General features: G+C 44.9%; 1 protein-coding gene across 1 annotated transcript; it reads left to right on the top strand.

The window, feature by feature from the left end:
- Positions 1-311: 311 nt before the first annotated feature.
- LOC144588677 (uncharacterized) lies at positions 312-6,143 on the top strand. Its single transcript, XM_078391898.1, has 2 exons — positions 312-1,639; positions 5,140-6,143. The coding sequence occupies exons 1-2, from the start codon at positions 1,144-1,146 to the stop codon at positions 5,748-5,750; spliced, it is 1,107 nt and encodes a 368-aa protein (XP_078248024.1). The 5' UTR covers positions 312-1,143; the 3' UTR covers positions 5,751-6,143.
- The last annotated feature ends 13,376 nt before the right edge of the window (positions 6,144-19,519 follow it).

Genomic DNA, 19,519 nt, shown 5'->3' with positions numbered 1-19,519 from the left:
GCCGGCGCTATTTAAGGGAGCGCCGGCCTGCTGCAAGGGGCTTTCGCTTCTGGCATCGGAGGACGAAGGAGCGCTGGGCGAGGCTCTTACCTCAGGCCGGATTCGGAGGCCAGCGTCGGGATCCCACGCGGTTTGGTTTTGCGGGCTGTAAGCCCGATCGTGCGTTCACTGGGGGAGGAGGAGGAGGCTGCAGGAGTGAGGGAGAACGGGCGGCGGTGAGGCGGTCGGGCTGCGTTCGCGGCTCCGACCGTCAGCTGAGTGTCGTTTGTTCTTTTCCCTCCTCGCTCCCTCTCGCCCCACCCCCCCCTCCTTCGTTCTTGGGGGATTAATTTTCTCTTGCCCTGGCCAGCTGCCGCGGGGATCGGGTGAAGGGCAGGCGCGGCTCCGCGGTGGTGGGCTGGGGACAGGGGGGGTGTGGGTGGTTGGACCGCGTTGGGCGCGAACGCCCAGCGCGGACGGTGCAGGTAGGGACTGGTGGTCCCTTGTACTGAGGCTTGGCTTGGTTGTGGGGTTGGGCTGCCTAGTGGGGCGTTGGGAGCCACTGGGTTGGCTGGCACCCCCCCCCCTTCGTGAAGCCTTGGTATATATATTTAAAAAAAAAATAGTTATATATACATATACTTATTATTGAAATATTGACAATAAATAATAAAAAGGGGGGGGGAAATTAGTGGGAAAGGGGAGGCCGCGCTCCCTTAACTGTGTAGGGGTTTGGGGCCCCATTTGGTGTAGGGCATTAGCCCAGGGTGGTTGGTCTTTGCTTACCACTGGGAAAGTGAAACTGATTGTGAAGTGGTGTGGGTGACGGCCATTTTGTAAGCTCCTGCCCGGCCGCATGGTCTATTGGCGGCGGCCATTTTACAGTGGGGTTTTTTAAAAAAAAAAAAAAAAAAAGAAGGAATAAATAATTGCATAAATAGGTAAATAATTATATATATATATATATATATAAAAAAAAAAAGGGGGGGGGCGAGTTTTAGGAGTTGCGGCCCTCTACAGGGAAGGGGCCGGTTGATCATTTGGCTTTAGGTAAGGGTCTGTAATACATATATATATAGGTGATAAACAGAATTATCAAGCATATATATCAATAGATAAGTACAGTTCACGAATAAGGAGCTACAACAGTGAGGTACATTCAGGATGCCGCCCAAGAAAGGAGGTGGTAGGAAGAAAGGGAAGGCGCCAGTGCGGGGTCAGGTGAGGAGCCCGCAGTCGCCCCTGCAGTCATCTTCTGAAGATGAATCTTGGGCCATGCTGAGGGAACTGCATTCTAAGGTTGCACACATGGAAGCTCAGAGATTTGAGAAGCGAGCCCCTGGTGGTGATGAGGTTACACCACGGCGGTCGGCTAGGGAATCAAAGGGAAAACGGAAGGCTGAATTGAAGGCTCTTACTACTGAACTAACACGGCGTTTTGCTGTACTTGAGTCTGAGCAGGGTCATGAGAGTGGTGGCCATGATGGAAACGAGGGCACATCACCAGAGCATTTGGACAACAGGGGACGTAAGCGGAGAAAGACGGAGGCAGCACGCAACATGGAAGCTGGGGAAGGAACGTCCTATGGGTATGACCCATATGAGGACCCAGCTACGTACACACCTGAGGCCGCTGATGTGACAAGGGGTGAGAGAAGGGGTGAGTATGACGGATTACACAACACATCAGGGCAAGGGGTGTACTGGCCGTGGTTTGAGGGGTGTCAACAACCTACAGGATCTTACAACATGGGGATGCCGCCCCCCATGTCGGGGCCTGGGCATTGTTGGCCACAGATGGCCCCGCAGTGGTTTGGATGGGGTACACCTGGTACGGCATCAGGTAAGGCCGGGACTACATTGGAGGGTAGAGAGGCAAGTTTGACACTGCACCCGTCAGTGCCTAATACAGGCTACAATTCGGCTCCGTTTCTCTATACGCCTTACACAGACTACAGTACGCCTCTAGGCGATCATCTGACGCCAGCAATTAAAGAACGGATTTGGAGAGGCGATTATCTGGACTTCTATGACCTCTTGAATAGGGAATATGAGGTGAAGGAGCTGGACAAAGATGATGAGAAAATTAAGGAAAAACACAGAAGGAAGAGACCAGATAGAAATTGGAACAATTGGGTTACGGGTTTCACCATATATGCAGGGGTGTTGGTAAAGATGCAGCCCTGGAAGGCCTCAGCCCTGTTTCAGTATTACGATATAATGCGTAGAGCGAAGGCTGAATTTGAGGGTCAGGCGTGGTTGCGGTATGATGAAGCCTTCAGGATGAGAAGCGCCATCAGGCCGGAACTGCGCTGGGATGAGGTACACCCTGGGCTCTGGCTACAACACATGTCGCCAGCTAAAACAAACCTGGGCGACAGGTTCGATTGTGGACACCTGAACATCAAGTTTACTGGGAACACGGGTACCCGCCAGGGGGCGGGGCAGACGGTTCAACCCCGATTGCCCTGCTACGAATTTAATAATAGGGGGTCATGCAGCAAGTCTCCTTGCAGGTTCAAGCATGAATGCATTACCTGTGGGGGAAAACACCCGAGGTCCAATTGTTTCAGGGCTGGAGGACAACGTCAAGGCAAACAAGGTGGTGCCAGTAGGAAGCCCGAAGGGGGTGGCAGCTCTTCTGGAAAGGGGGCCAACGCCAATCAAAATTGATAGATTAGAAGAGGGCTTATGGCATTATCCCAGGTCAGATGATGCAGTGTATTTGCGAGAGGGGTTTAGACACGGATTTCGGATACCAGCATTGGGTATTCGAAAAGCATTTTTCGCTAGGAATTTGAAATCAGTTAAAGGTATGGAGGAGGTGGTTTTGAAGAAAATTAACAAGGAGGTGAGTGAAGGTAGGGTACTGGGGCCATTTACCAGGCCGCCATTAGTGGACCTAAGGGTTTCACCTTTAGGAATCGTTCCCAAGAAACACCCAGGGGAATTTAGGTTGATACATCACTTGTCTTATCCGGAAGGTGATTCTGTGAATGACGCCATACCGGAGGAGCTGTGTTCTGTTAGATATACGTCATTTGATGAGGCGGTGAGAATGGTGAGATCTTGTGGCATCAATGCAGAGTTGGCCAAGGCTGATGTAAAATCGGCTTTCCGTATTTTACCTGTTCATCCGGATGATTTTAACTTACTGGGTTTTCAGTTTCAAGGCCAGTATTACGTGGATAGGGCTCTCCCTATGGGGTGTTCGATCTCCTGCGCGGCCTTTGAAAAGTTTAGTACATTTGTAGAATGGCTGCTTCGTCAGAGGATTGGCTGTGCATTAACAGCGCATTATCTGGATGATTTTTTGTTTTGTGGACAGGCAAACACTGGTAGATGTTTTAGGTTCCTGGAGGCCTTTCGGGAGTTAGCGGCGGAGTTGGGTTTGCCATTAGCTGAGGAGAAGACGGAGGGGCCGTCTACGACCCTTACCTTTTTGGGTATTGAATTGGACACGATTCAGCAGGCTTCCAGATTGCCGCTGGATAAATTGGTGAACATTAGGAAGTTGGTCTGTAGTTTTCGGGATAGGAAGAAGGTAACCTTGAGAGAACTGCAGCAATTGGTGGGGCACTTGAATTTTGCTTGTAAGGTGGTAGCGCCAGGAAGGGCGTTTGTAAGGCGTTTTTCCAGTGCCATGTCAGGGTTGAAGAAGCCTTTTCATAAAACTCGGTTAACGCAGGGAATGAGGGAGGATCTGCTGGTATGGGAACAGTTTTTGGAGCAGTTTAATGGGGTTTCTTTTTGGAGGTCAGAGGTTAACCTTAGGGCGGATGTCCAGGTAAATTCCGATGCCGCCGGGGGTTTAGGATTTGGTATATATTTTCAAGGAAGATGGTGTGCAGGGATGTGGCCGGAAGAATGGCATCACTTAGGTATTACCAAGGACTTAACCTTTTTGGAATTTTTTCCAATAGTTGGAGCTCTATGGTTATGGGCAGAGGAATGGGCCAATACGGTGGTGCGGTTCTGGTGTGACAATCAGGCGGTGGTGCACATCATCAATAATTTGACGTCACGCTCAGAGAGGGTTATGGAGTTGGTTCGGGCATTTACTTTAAAGGCACTCCGGTTTAATGTCATGGTGCATGCACGGCACGTGCCTGGCGTAGATAATCGGATAGCTGACGCTCTTTCACGCCAACAGATCCGGCGTTTCAGGGAATTGGCACCGGAGGCCAGGGATCTGCCAGAAGTGCTTCCGGCAGAGGTCTGGCAGATTGGCGTGAGGAAGCGTCGCGTGCGATAGGTATGGCTTTGGCCCCGAGGACGGGAACAAAATACAGAAGGGTATTGAAGGAGTTTGCAGAATTTCGACACAGGGCACATTTGGAATTGAGGTGGCCGGCACCGGTTGAACACATACAGCAATTTATTGTGGAATTGCATAGGAAAGGTTTGGCCCCGGGTACTATCCAGGGTAAATTAGCAGCCTTAAGATTTTATGCGAAAGCAAATGGATGGGCGGATATGTCAGGCGAATTTAGAATTAAGAAGATGATTGAAGGTTGGTCTCGGGAGAGGGGTCGGTCAAGGGATGACAGGACCCCTATATCACCTGGGATATTGATGAATTTAGTGGATCTATGGGGTACGATATGTAAAGACGGATACGAAAATGTGCTTTTTCGTACGGCGTCGTTGGTAGCATTTTTTGGAGCACTCAGGATTAGTGAATTGGTAGCGTTAAGTAAAACGGATGGTTCCCGTTTGGCTTTACAGAGGGCAGATGTAAAGATTCATAATGATCAGGTCATACTTAGGATCAGGAGATCTAAAACTGATCAGCACGGGAAGGGTGGACAAGTGCAGTTGGGACGATGTAGCATAGTCAAATTGTGCCCAGTGCGAGCGGTCAGTCAGTTTCTGGGAATCCGGGGGACCGCTGGAGGTTATTTTTTCCAACATGCAGATGGCACACCACTGACAAAATATCAATTTTGGAAAATAACTGACATGGCGCTGGAAAGAGTGGGGGTGCAGGGCATGCGGTTTGGTACGCATTCATTTAGAATAGGGGCTGCCTCCACTGCGGCAGCTCTGGGTTACAATGCTGAAACAATCAGGCGGTTGGGTCGTTGGTCGTCGGGCTGTTTTAATAAATATATCAGACAATTACCTAACGTGTAGGTAGGGGTGGTTTTTGTCTTTCAGGTGGAGAGATGCCGGAGGCGCGATGGACCGTTATGATGGTGGGACATAGTTTCATCTATTGGGCGGCCCGTCACGCTGCTGCTTCCCACTGGGGAAGCGACTTGGGGCTCGGAGCCCAGGCCTCCATTACATGGAGGGGCGTGCGCGGCATGCGATGGATTCAATTTGGACGGCTTACAGCCTTTGGAGGTTCGCCTCCTGACATCTTGGTGGTCCATTTGGGGGGCAATGATTTGCCTCAAGTGCCTGGTAAAGCACTGATATTGGACATATTGCGGGATTTGGATAGGCTTCATGCCTTATATCCCAGAATGAGGATCGTTTGGTCAACGATCATTCCACGCTTAAAGTGGCGTGGTGCTATTAATGTGGACAGGGTAAATAATGCCCGTCGTTTGGTTAATAAGGAAGTTTGCAGAAGTGTATGCAAGCGCGGATTGGGTTCGGTGATTGGCCATCACAGAATCTTAACATCCAAATTGGAGTATTTCCGTGAAGATGGAGTCCACCTGTCCGAGGCAGGTTTGGACATTTTCCTGGATGATTTGAGAGGGGGCCTGCTGGAGGAATTTGGTTTTCTTGGTGGGCTCATGGGACATAGCCGATGCTAGTCCTCATGTGGTGGCGGGTAGTGCGGGAATAACTGGTCGTCACGGTGTTTCCCTTTTGGTAATATTTAAGTAACAGTGCGTCAATGCTGACAGTTCCTGCGGATCGTGCGATTACAGGGCTGAAGGCAACTGAGGCGCTGAAACACTTTCGGACCGAAAAGTCATTAAAGGAGATGGCTGGAGGTCCGGGGTGTTTTAATTAAGCCTTCCAGGTTCCACCGGTCGGTAGTACAGCTGGAACCTGGGGGCTGGGACTCGCCCATTGGCATATAAGGATTTATTTGGTGTTATTTCCCCGCACTACCGCAGGTCCCCTCAATATGGATTTGGTTTTATTCGATTTAAGGAAATCTAATTTGGCTAATAAAGTGTGGCCCATGTTTAATACCAAAATGTATGTTGTCTGCGTCTTCATTTCGGTACTTGGGGAAGCAAGGTACTAGAAGCTACTAGATTGTATACTTCAAAAATGTAACTTGCCCAAGGGCTATCTAGTAACACATTTTTCAGTGCTCCCATCCCTGGAGAGATCTCATCTGGCCATGGTGACACGTGCCTTATTTACATCCCTGCTAGACTGCTGTAATACGGTCTATGTGGGGCTGCCTATGAAAAGTATCAGGAAACTTCAGCAGGTTCAAAACACTGCAGCCAACCTGCTGACGTTTTCTGACACTGTGGCTGGTTACAGGGATCCATTAACTATGGCTGGTTACACATGGATCACATAAGCCCCCTGTTACAGCAGCTTCGCTGGCTGCCAATCCATTTCCAGTCATAAAACAAAATTCTGGTTCTAAGCTATAAACCCCTAAATGGCTTGGGTCCAAGGTATCTAAAAAACTGTGTGTGTGTGTGTCTCTCTCTCTCTCTTAACAAGCCTGCTTGGATGTTAAGATCATCAGGAAAGGCCTTTCTTGTGGTTCCACCACCTTCACAAGTGCATTTGTTTGTTTGTTTATTTATTTATTTATTTATTTATTTCATTTCTATCCCGCCTATCTGGACAGATTTGACCACTCTAGGCGGCTAACAATCAGCAGTAGTAAATATTAAAAACATTACAAATACATAAAGATAAAGATAAAGATCACAGGAGTATAAAAGAAAAAAAAAGTCGTCAGGAATTAACTGTTGGAATTAGCTGTTGGGAAGGCCTGCTTATACATAAATGTTTTTAGTTGTTTTTTAAAAGTGCCCAGCGAGGGGGCCGCACGAATCTCAGGAGGTAAGTTGTTCCATAGGCGAGGAGCCACCGCCGAGAAGGCCTGATTTCTGGTCTTTTCCTTCCGGGCCTCTCTCGGCGTCAGGCTCCTCAGCCTTACCTCCTGGCTTGCGCGAGTGACACGGGTAGATCTTGGTGGGAGGAGGCGTTCCGCCAGATATTGAGGTCCTAAACCGTTTAGGGCTTTATAAGTAAGCATCAGTACTTTGAAGTCAATGTGGAATCGGATGGGCAGCCAATGCAATGCGGCCAGAGTGGGGGAGATATGTTGGTATCTTCTCACTCCACTGAGTAGTCTGGCCGCAGCATTCTGCACCACCTGAAGTTTCCGCAGCAGCCTCAAAGGTAGCCCCACGTAGAGCGCATTACAGTGGTCTAATCTTGAGATTACAAGCGCATGTACCAAAGTAGTGAGGGCCCCCACGTCAAGGTAGGGTCGCAGCTGGGCTATCCGCCTAAGATGGAAAAATGCGGTACGGACCACAGACGCCACCTGGTTTTCCATAGTGAGCGCCGGGTCCAGATGGATACCCAAGCTGCGAACCCCATCGCTGACAGGCAGGGTCACGCCCCCCAAAATGAGGGAATTTCCCAGATCCCCAGCTGTGGGAGCGCCCACCCTCAGTACCTCCGTCTTGTCCGGGTTCAGCCTCAGCCCGTTCTCCTGCATCCATTCCCGTACGGTCTCCAGGCAACGCTGAAGGGAGGACAAAGGGGTGGGGGCGCTTCTCTGTTGCTGCTCCCAGGCTTTCAAACTCCTTCCCACAGGAGGCCAAACTGAGCACATCTTTGCTGTCCTTCCAGAAGCAGGAAAAACCAGGGATGGGGACTTGTAACTTGAGACTCGCTGTCCAGTCACATTTAAGGCACACCAGAGACTTGGCTTGAGGTTTTTTTCCAATTACCCGCCCGTGACTTGCTACTCAGAAGCATGAATTGATTGTCAAGTCTGTCCCCCCCGCCCCCCCACCTGCTTCTAGTGCCGCTGCACACTACTGTCCTCAAAAGCAAGCAGCAGGCACTAGAAGCCAGTCATGTCACTTCTGGGCATGCTCAGTCTTCTGAGCATGTCCAGAAGCTTGCGCCTGGAAGGGAAGCTGAGCTTACTGCTTGCTTCTGAGGACAATGATGTGTGGCAGCAGCAGGAGCAGGTAGGCAGTGGGTGCGCAGCAGCAAGGCCCTGCTCTGGGAAGGGAAGCCAGAGCTGCTACTTCTACACATGCACATGTCCCCTCCCGGCCTGTGTCCAAGACTTGGGACTTGGGACTTAAGTCTTGCGACCAAAGACATGGACTTCGGCTTGGGACTCAGGTTCAAAGATTTACTAACATCCCTGGGAAAAACCTTCTCTTCAGACAAGCTTTCCCTCAGCGACTAACTGGCTGCCTGAGTGGGATTTTTACATGGATTGTTATGCCTTATTGCTTTGAATGAGTTTTTGGTGGTGTTTTTGTTTACCATTTCTAAGTGTAGTATTTGGTCTTCTCTAACATTTGTATATTAATGGTTTTTAACTCTAAATATTGTCTTTTAATGATGTGAGCCACTTTTGCATAATTGGATAATTGTCCTTGAGTGCATTTTAAGGAGAAAGGCTGGGTAAAAATATTTTAAATAAGTAAAAATAACACAAAACGCACAAATAGCTTTTTGAAGCTAATATGTTTGAGATTTTTATATGTATATTCCATTTAGTTTTATTTTGTGAAATTGACTGAATTTTTTTCAACCCTTTTCCCTTTATTTGTTTTTTGTTTTTTGTTTGTTTGATTAAATGATTGATTGATTATTTTCATAGATTTATATACTATCAAATTAGTGCTGGGTGGTTTCAATAAAAAACAATCAATATATGTAAATATAATATAATAGACAAATATAATCATCAAACAAAACCATCAAATAAAAACAAAATAATAAAAGCAAGAAGTAACAATATGACTGAAAAAAACTAATGCATTATTTTATCTCATGCATTATAGGTTTCTCTCTGTGTTGTTTTTCATCATCTGATTGCAAAACGAATACAGTAGGTATTTCCTCTGCGTCTGGATAACTATTTCATAGTATCTTTCTCAACTACAACTCTACACAAAATACAGCAGAAAGTGTTTAATTTTCCTATTAAGTAGATACCCTGCAAAATACCTTGAGATGGAAAATATGCTTAAAGCTAATAAAGCAGATTCTGAGCAGACTGCTAAGGCTCGGCCCAATGCAGAACAGCAATGAATATTCCTCACATGCCCATATCAAGGGGCATGGTACCTCCCACCACCCCAGGTAGAACATCAGACTACTGTAGTTCTTCTTTCTGTGTCCCTAGATGTAAAAACAGAAATACCTGATCTACAAGCTAATAATTTGCTGCCTTTCCACAATACCCAAAACCTGCTGCTGGAGGTAGGCCTGATCTGCCTAAAGGAACGGCCTATTTGCTGTTTCGGCATTTTTGCTGTACCAAAGGCAATGCTGGAATTAATTCGCTTTCCCAAAACACTGGAAGAGAAAAGCATTCTAGTTTACCATAGTTGGTCCAATAGGGCAGGAGTGGGCCACACATAGCCGGCAAGCTCCAGCACATCATCCATCCTTTTTAGTACAGTGGTGCCTCGCTTAACGAGCGCCTCACTGAGCGATGAAATCGCTTAACGAGGCGCTCTGGGCCACCGCTGGAGCATTCGATTTTTCGCTTTGCGATATTCGCTAAGCGATTCGCTTAGCGAATATCGCATAACGAAGTGGGGGAGAACAGCTGATTGGTGGTTCCAAAATGGCCGCCGGAAGGTCCGCGCCACATTTTTGCGCCCTGCCCTCGCTTACCGAGGGTGCGAAAATGGCGGCACTAGGGAAGAACCTCGCACAGCGGTGAGTTTTCAAGCCATAGGAACGCATTGGACGAAGTTCAATGCGTTTTTATGGCTTTTTTATTTTCGCACAGCAATGTTTCGCTATAGCGAAGGTTAATCCGGAACATGCTGTTGCCAAATTAAAAATGCCATGTATGCATTTACTGAAACAAGACATGTACCTTTTAATACATAGATCAGCTCTTCCAGCAGACTTCTAGAATGTGGCTCCACACATAAAATGAAATATGTGCCTTATTTAAAGCACTACCCTACATGGCACCAGTTTTTGTTGCCACATCATTGAACTTTAGTGGACAAATTAGTGGCAGCGTGGTGTCCCCCCCCCCCGGGTTGAAAGGGGAAATGGCCTCAAGAAACAGGAAGATTGTTCATCCCTGGAAGTAGTGAAAGGGAACAGCTATTTTATGCATACATTTATTTCCTTTAGCTTTTTTTTCTCCAACTTTTAAAGAAAATAGCTGTCTTTCAAAGTAATGGCCAGTGCAATGTTAAGAAAAAATCCTATTCTTTGCTGAAGCGTAGGCTGACTTTAACAAACCACTTTTGTTTTCCAAAATAACCTTCATTAACTGTAATGGGACTGTACCGGAGGAAGTTGTTCTGAAGATTTTGACCATAATGCATTACTAAGGCTTTTATCTTTGCATAAGTAGGTTTTTAATAGTAGAAGTACTTAATGAATTTATTTTAATAGATTTCTATATTCAAGGTTGTGTGTGCATGTTTTAAAAAAGAATTCCTTTCTGGTTAAATGTATCCCTCCGAGATGGACAGGATAATTGCATTCCTGTGTGGTTTTCATCTGCAAAAGGAAAATAAATTCTCTTGCAGGCTTGCACTAAGGATGAAGGAGATGCAGAAATCTTGACTCTGGTCCAGGGTCGTTTAAAACTAAATGTTGCAGATATTAGAAGTTCATTTCTAACAGATATGCAAAATTTCAGTCCTTCCTCTGACTTTTGAATATGTCCTGACTTCCTGGTTACATCCCAAATGCATTATCAATATATCTTCTAACACTGTCTTCCTTATCAAAAGTTAGACCATTTGATGCTACTGAATTCTACCCTTCCCACAAAGTCTTGTATCCTCCACTTCCTTTGTTTCCCATGAAATATGGTTGGCACTATCATGTCCATTGTTTAAGGTAACAAATCTTCCAATAATTCCTGTATCTATGGCCAGACAACCAGGTGTCCTACTTAATGAAAGACAAGCTTTCTATTTGAAAGGCTGTCCAGTCTTTCTATTTAAAGGCAGTCGCTTGTCTGAAAGTATTGACTGTTTGAAGGGCTGTCCAGTCCAAGGTTGATTTAAAGATGAAGAACCATTAAAACAAGCTGGGGTCTTGGTATTTGTATTGTGGCACTAAAATATCCTTGTCTTGCTACATTCAACCATGTAGACATCTACAGGATCATAGAACAGTAGAGCTGGAAATGACCATCAAGGCTTTCCAGCTGAACCCTGTGCCAAAGCAGGCATCTAGAGCTGAAGCATCCCTGATAGACCATCCAGGATCTGTTTAAAAATCTTCAGTGAAGGAGAGCCTTCTGAGGTAGTCCATTTCATTGTTGAATAGCTTTTACTCTCAAGAAGCTCCTCCTAATGTTCAATCTCCTTTTTTTGTAGTTTGAATCTATTGCATTGAGCCCTGTCCTCTCCAGCCACGTAAAACAAGTTGCTCTATCTTGACATGACGTCCTTCAAATACTGGAAGATGACTATTGTTTGACCTCTTAGTCTTCTCTTCCACAGTCTGGAAACAGTATTCCAGGTGACATCTATACAAAGTAGAACAGAACAGCACTATTATTTCTTTTGATCTGGACACTGTATATCTCGTAAGAGAACCTAGAATTGCATTAGTTTTTGTGACTGTTGCTGCTACTGCATTGCTCTGTTAACTCATGTTTAGCTTGTGGTCTACTAAGACCCCTAGATCCTTTCCATATATACTGCTTCCAAGCCAGCTGCTGTCTATCTTATACTGGTGCATCTGGTTTTTATTGCCTGAACGTAGCACTTTTCATGTATCCCTGTTCAGATTAACTTTTTTTGTTTTGGTCCTTTTCTCCAGTCTAAGATCATCTTGAATCTTGATACTGTCTTCTGATTTATTAGCTGTTGCTCCTAGTTTGAATATTGACAAATTTGATGACCATCCCTTCTATTCCTTCAGCCAGGCTGAAACCATTTGGTTTATATCCTCCACCTTTGCTTACATTATTCTTGACTTGTTTCACATTGATGCAAAGGAATGCCACACTAACTTTACACCATCTTTCACGTAGGTCCTTTCCACTTATCAATCACTTTCCATCTTTAAGTGCATGTTTGTATGTGTTCTGTGCCATCAAGTCAGAACCAACTTAAATCCACCCTAACAGGGATGTGGTGGCGCTGCAGGCTAAACCACAGAAGCCTTTGTGTGCTGCAGAAGACCAGCAGTTGTAAGATCGAATCCACGCGACGGAGTGAGCTCCCGTCACTTTGTCCCAGCTAGCAGTTCGAAAGCATGTAAATGCGAGTAGATAAATAGGTACCACCTCGGTGGGAAAGTAAACAGTGTTTCGTGTATAGCCACGCTGGCCATGTGACAACGGAAACTCTTTGGAAAAACGCTGGCTCTACGGCTTGGAAATGGGGATGAGCACCGCCCCCTAGAGTCAAACACGACTGGACAAAAATTCTCAAGGGGAACCTTTACCTTTATCTTTAACAGTGCTTTCAAGGAAAGCGAGATCTTTAAGAAGTGGTTTTACCAGTTCAACTCCACCAGTGAGTTTCTGTGGCCAAATGGGGATTTGAACCCTGATCTCCAAAGTCCTAGTCTGTCACTCTATCCACTACACTACACTGGGAATCTTTAGGAACAACCCACAAATGGTTGTTCCAGTATGACACACAGAGAATACAAATTGCATCACGTTATGTCAGTTTTCACCCTTCAGGGTTTTTTTTCTACATGGTCCTGGTCGCCGCCCTCTTTCCCCCACTGAGCTGGCCTTCTTAGCAGCACAATCTCTCCGTTCCGTGGGACAAGATGGCAGGCCCTCACCAGCCAATCAGAGCTGACCAGCATAGACAGGAGCAGAGTATTTCCTGGAGGTTGAGACCAGCATTGAAGTCAGAGGCCCTTTATCAATTGTACCCTCTTCTGTTTGTTCATCCTCACTCCTCCCTCTTTTGAGTCTTTTTCTTCTGACATTTCATTTGGGATTAGGTAAATTGCCAAGGGGACGTGGTGGTGATGAGGGTTAAACCGCAGAAGCCTCTGTGCTGCAAGGTCGGAAGACCAACAGTCATAAGATTGAATCCACATGACGGAGTGAGCTCCCGTCACTTGTCCCAGCTCCTGCCAACTTAACAGTTCGAAAGCATGTAAAAATGCAAGTAGATAAATAAGTACCACCACGGCGGGAAGGTAATGGCATTCCATGTCTAGTTGCACTAGCCACGTGACCACGAAAACTGTCTACAGACAAACGCTGGCTCTATGGCTTAGAAACTGGGATGAGCACTGCTCCTTAAAGTCGGACACGACTGGACTAAATGTCAAGGGGAACTTTTATCTAGATTGTCAGCATTCTGGGCTGGAAAATGAGGAGGAGGTGGCAAGACAAGGTAGAGAGGCAACAGGATGGGGAGCAGTGGGAAGAGAGTGGGACAGGCTATGTGTGGGGAAAACAAACCAGGAAGTTCATTAAATCAAGAAAAGTTCATTGATTCAGGAAAGTTTGGGTTCTTCTGTTTGGAATTTTGGAAACTGTAAAGGTCTATGTTTTTGTTCTCTTTGTGATTGCTCTGAGGACCATAACAATAAACTGAACTGAACCAACCCAAATCAATGAATCAGCAATTTTTGACAAATTTCCTAGTTCATTTTCATATTCATGCCCATCTCTACTATCAATGCACACAATTTCTTACCACCACAATTTTTTGTGGATGTATTAGGAGCACTGGGAAGGATCCCTTTCTGAGGTTAATCAAGGCAGACTTTCTCCCCCATTGGAATGGAAATTGAGACCAGTCACCATGCTGACTGAGGGCCAGGAAGAGTAACCCTTTCTTCATACAGCAAGAGCAACCCACCCTCTTCCTTGTAGACCTCACCCTGTTATCATGCCACTTCACTGCTGTTTTCCAAACAAGCAGATAGGGGTGGTTGAATCAGGCAACTGTTGACTCCACTGATAATTTTTTCCTCATTGTATGCTGTACCCATATGGCTACCAGCCATAACCAATAAAGTTACGTATAGCCAATTTATTACCTCAGCTTTTCTTCCCTCCCTGCTACTTCAGTTCTTAGCTGTGGCATGGACACTGTTTTTATGTTGTGAAAGAGACATACATAGTTGGGCAATGCACATGCAAAGAAATATATGCCTAATGCCAGGAACATCTAGCCTTCCAGAAGCTAGACCAAATTTTATCACAGCAAATTTCAGATCAGTTTCTACATTTTGCAAGCAGCTTCTGTGCAGAAGATTTCTTTTCTCTCTTGGGTGGGGAATGCAAAAAGTGTTTCCATTCCTGCAAGTCAATTTGTAAAATCAAGGCACATATGCTGGAATTGGCAGTTTCCTGTTAAGGGGAAACAGTTAGGCTGTTGCCAGAAATAAGGACGTTTGTAATGTCTTTTTCCATACTGACCCTTACCATTTTTCTCCAGCCGCTCTACATAATGTATCTATAATCATGGATGCATTACAAATAACATAATTGGTTGCAATTTGTTTTCTAATGAAGAGAAAATTCAGACTGAATCAGGTTATTTTGCTTCTTTCCACAACAGATATGCACCAAATTGCTGATTGCTGCTTCCAAACTGGCTTAATTTGCCTCAGTTTGAGTGCAATTGTATTAGGCATCTGCCAGAATAGTCCAACAAGCCTAATGAATTTGTTTAAATGTAAGCAGAGCAGCCCATATCTACTGTTGGTTTTGCTCCAGTATGATGTGTAAAACCATTGTCAGCCTGCAAAATCACTGCACAGACTACAGATTAGAGTGGCCTTTTACACCTCACCAGAAGAAAAGGGAAGGGATGAAAGAGTGGTTTGGATAAACTTTACATATGCTAATAGGGTCCTCTGTTTTTCTTTTTCATGAGAAATCCCCTTCTCTAAATGATGGACTTGGGCAGACAATTTGTCAAGTCAAGTGTGCCTTCAGATAAAAGTTTATCCTTCTACAGATCTTCAAATAGAGGATTAGGCTCCTTAGAATATACTCTCAAGAAGTGATAGTCCTCTAATCAAGATCTCTGAAGATGATCTAAATCATCTGTGCATATTCATAAATAACTTTTTGTCCCATGTGATTTAGCCTCCTGATGTATTTACATACCAATAGATAGATAGATAGATAGATAGATAGATAGATAGATAGATAGATAGATAGATAGATAGATAGATAGATAGATAGATAGATAGATAGATAGATAGATAGATAGATAGATAGATAAGTCACTTTGCTTTTTTAAAAAATGAAAAGCAATATTTAAAAAGCTACAAGCAAAATAAAACTCCAAACAGCTGATTCACCAAATAACTAGGCATTATTTGCAACTACTGTACATGCCAAACCCTGTGTGTGGAAGTCTTGTTTAATTAATTAATTGGTGGCATCAGTTGATTCTGACCAGTAGCAAACCTTTCCAGGCTGTCAAAGTATAAAGCACTGATATGTGTTTTACTAATTCCTCTTTGTAGTGGTATGTTGGGACTGTAGAGCTTGCCCAAGGCCACACAGGTGGCAGGACATGTCATACCATCAGCCACACATGCACCAGATGATCTCAGCTGCCCCACCTCCCAGGAGACATAGTGGAGATTTGAACTCCTAGCCCTTGACACTTCAGTTATTTTAAACAGACACTTTTAAACTCACCCTAGAACAACCGAAATAGCAGCTGCCACAACATCACTAAAGGCACGTGTCAAGGCAACCTTAGATATAAAACCACATTTAGAATGAAGGGTATTTGGCTGGAGATGTATTAGATGTCTTCCATGAGCTCCAGACAGTAATACTTTGTTTCCTGTATTGCTAACTCTGGAAGCTTGTTGAATGATTGCCAATTCTAGGTAATTCACAATGCTGCTGTTCTCAAGATGTTTTAATTATTTGCACTGTACAAGTCTATAATTTATAACAAGTCCCTGTGAAGTTTGTTCCTATTGTACAGCTTGTTTCTCTGCCTGTCATCCAATGCCACACACTGCATCCAGTTAAGATGCTGAAATGTGAATTGAAAATGCTTTATTGTACCGGTTACATATTTATGTGACCTCTCCATTCCAAATCCACAGTACAATTATTAAAATGGCCTAAGATCCTTTGTTGTGGATTCATGTTTCTCCAGGCGTAGCAGCTGTAAACCACAAGTGAAGCTTCTAATGTTAGACAAGGTGTAGCCATTAGTTCCGCTAAAAAGCTCTAACCACCAGTGTTCATTGATTTCTAGTTTCATATATCTTTAATGAGGAGATTAAATACTTGTTTAGGAAGCCAAGTCTAGCTTAAGTGGTGTTTGCTCATTCAGCACATGCAGCTGAAGATCTCCCTAATATTTCCCAGAAGTGATAAGAAGGAGGGGAAATTATTATTTTTTTAAAAAAAACACCAAATACATCAGCCTCCATTGCAATTGTAAAATCATGGTATGTTTTTATAATATAAGATATTATTAGTGGAAGACAATACTACCAAGACATAGCTCTTTGCACACTGTGATTTTTCAGTCCTATAACTTTTGATCTAACGGTGTGGGGGCTATGTAATTCTGTCCAGTGGCCCAGTTCTGTATAGACTGGGCTCCAGGAATAGATTTACCTACTTACTGTAAAATATTTTTACCCCACCTTTCTCCTTAAAAAGACTCAAGGTGGCTTATCATTAAAAGAAAGATAGATGGGGGCCAAGCCATTTATGGCTTTATAAGTTAGAACATTGAATTCAGTCCAGAAATGGCAACCAGTGGAGCTGCCATAACAAAGGGGTTTATGGGATCTCTGTAACCAGCAATCTACAGTGTCACAGTGGCCAGATCACATCTCTTCAGGAATGAACACAGCTGCTGCACTGGTTTATTTATGCAAAGGCATTCCTACTTTCTACTTTTGAAAGTTTTGATCCCCATGGAAGGATAACAGGGTCCAGAGGCAAAGCAGTTGAAAAATGATGCGACACTGCTGATTTCATTTGCTGTTTAGCTAATCATGAAGGTTGTGGCAGGTAACATTGGCTTGGATCATATATCAGGTATGTAGATTTTACACACGCACACACACGCACACACACCCCAAAAATATCCTGTCCCATCCTCACCCATGTTAACTTCCTCACCTGGCAAAATTAGACTTTCTAGATGGTCAAAATGACATATTCAGCAGTATGAAGTAGGACAAAGAGGGTTGCTGAAGGAAAAATGTTCCCCATGGCTCTCTGCTCCCAATCTCTGATTGCCAAGATTCCCATATCCTCCAAAGAATCATTTCAGGGACTACAACTCAGTTGTAGAGAGAACAAAAGCATTTCCTATTTTGGGTGGAGGATAGAGCCATGGATGCCCCTGTTGGTGAGTCATGTGCTATGACCCAGCACATGACTCACCATTGCGTGGCCCACGCAATCCACCTGGTCTCCTGTTGAGCCACCAATAGTGTCTTCCACATGAGAACCTGAAGAAGGAGATGCACCACCAGTTACTCCTATGACAGTGGGAACCAAGCAGAGGCCTTCATTATTATGTTGGCCTTGGAGAGAGAAGGGAGTGACTCTATCCCTGCTGCATGGCAGATATAAAAGACCAAAATAGACACTTAAGAGAGAGAATAAGGACTTTATTTACAGTCCTTAGACCAGTCACATATGTATAAAACCTAAGAGAGAGAAGGCAGGGTGTCAAATACACCCTGAGAAGGGAATGAGACCCATTAAGGAGGTGAAGTCCTTAGAGGAGTTCCCAGCAACAAGCTCTGGGGAGAAAGGGCAAGGAGCCTCCAGGGAACAGGAGGAGGAAGACCCTGAGGAAGGTGCTTGGGAAGACACCTAGGAATCCTGGTCCAGGACATATTGGACCAAGGAGTTTGTAGATGAAGAGCCCAAAAACTTCCTCTATAAGGAAGATACCTGGAGAGGGGTTCTGATACAGCTGAGGGTGCCCATGGGGAAAGGGAAAAAGCATAAACACCCCAAGCTCCCTTACTACCCATTTTACTGGGGAGAATGTGAGATTAAGGCAGTATTAAATGCAGGAGAGCCCATTCCAACACAAAGCTGATGCAGTACTGGCTCAGGAAGAGGCAGTGAGAGCACCAGTGCCAAAAAAAAAACATCTGAGAACAAGAACTCAGGGTGCAGTCCTTGTGAAGAAGTTCTTCCCACACCTGCCTGCATTGAGGGTGTAGAGACCCTCATTGCCAGGAGTGGTCTTGAGACAAGAGAACCCTGGGCGCAGGGCCTCACAGACTTTCTTGCCAAGGAATCCAGTGAGAAGAACACAGAAGAGAGAGACTGGGACTTTGCCCATGCACCAGTGTCTCTAACTAGGGCTGGGACTGTGGACTTAATTGTACCCCTTTTGAACCTGCTTCCAAGTTATAATAAACCCAGTTGAATTGGGAGAACTCTCTGGTGCTTTTATGGATCACAGAGTGGAAGAAGGATACCCTGATGAAGCAGAGAGTGCTGGCCAAGCTCACACATATCAACTCAGATTAACCTAATATTTGAGCCTTACCATCTTCTGCTCAATTTCTTTCTTCTGCTCAATTATGTCAAGTGTCCAGCCTTATTTATTTTGGAAACAGGAAATAAACCCATACTTGAAAACATGTTTGCCTGACTTTCTCAATTCTCTGGAGCAGATTGAGGGGAGGCAGCTTCAGAGGGAAAGTGATACCAATCGCTTGTGGTATCACCCCCCACAACAAAGCATCCTGTCCTCCTCTGCACTTGAACCATAGAACATATGCAAGGATCATCCCCTCCCAGTTCTGCAGGCAGAAGCAGTTCTATCAGTATAATTTCACCACTGGAACTAAATCCAGGACTTTTCAGTTAATCAGGGAATCACATTACTTTTTTTTTTTACAAAATCATGTTAAACATTATTCATTTGTTTGTAAACTGATGGCTAGGAAGTTAAAATGATATAAAAGAACCAAACATTTCAATTCAAACTCTTCAAATTTAGACCATCACAGCCTACATGATTTTACCATCTTCTGCTCACTTATCAGTACAGATGTGCCATCTGATCCAAGAACTCTGGAAATGAGAGAGAACCTCTCTCATCCAAGAACATTCTCTGGGTGGGTAGACTCATCACCTGAACTCTAGTTGGCATCTGCCTGGAGGTTAACATCCAAGTTCTCTCATCTACCACAATCGCAGGGCAAATGTTTATCTGGACCTGTCTACAGTGGATCTGCGACTTACAGATGACTTCACTTACAGACTTTTCGAGTTGCAGAGTTCTCTGCCGCAAAATTTAGGTTCAACTTGCAGCCGGAGAATCGACCTACAGACCGGGAAAAAAAACCCAAAATGGAACAAAAAACGGCCGGTTACGGATTAATCGGTTTTCAATGCATTGTAGGTCAATGGAGCCTCAGCCTACAGACTTTTCGACCTGCAGCCACCGTTCCAATACGG

The sequence above is a fragment of the Pogona vitticeps genome, chromosome 1 (assembly GCF_051106095.1).
Source record: "Pogona vitticeps strain Pit_001003342236 chromosome 1, PviZW2.1, whole genome shotgun sequence".
Lineage (NCBI taxonomy): Eukaryota > Metazoa > Chordata > Lepidosauria > Squamata > Agamidae > Pogona > Pogona vitticeps.
Note: the sequence above shows the minus strand (reverse complement) of the source record. Positions and strands in the feature narration are given on the sequence as shown.

Excerpts from the sequence above, each read along its gene's own strand:
- LOC144588677 (XM_078391898.1), top strand. The coding sequence starts at position 1,144 with ATGCCGCCCAAGAAAGGAGGTGGTAGGAAGAAAGGGAAGGCGCCAGTG. Across the intron at positions 1,640-5,139 it reads GACAAGGGGTGAGAGAAGGG|GTGGAGAGATGCCGGAGGCG; the intron begins GTGAGTATGACG and ends TTTGTCTTTCAG.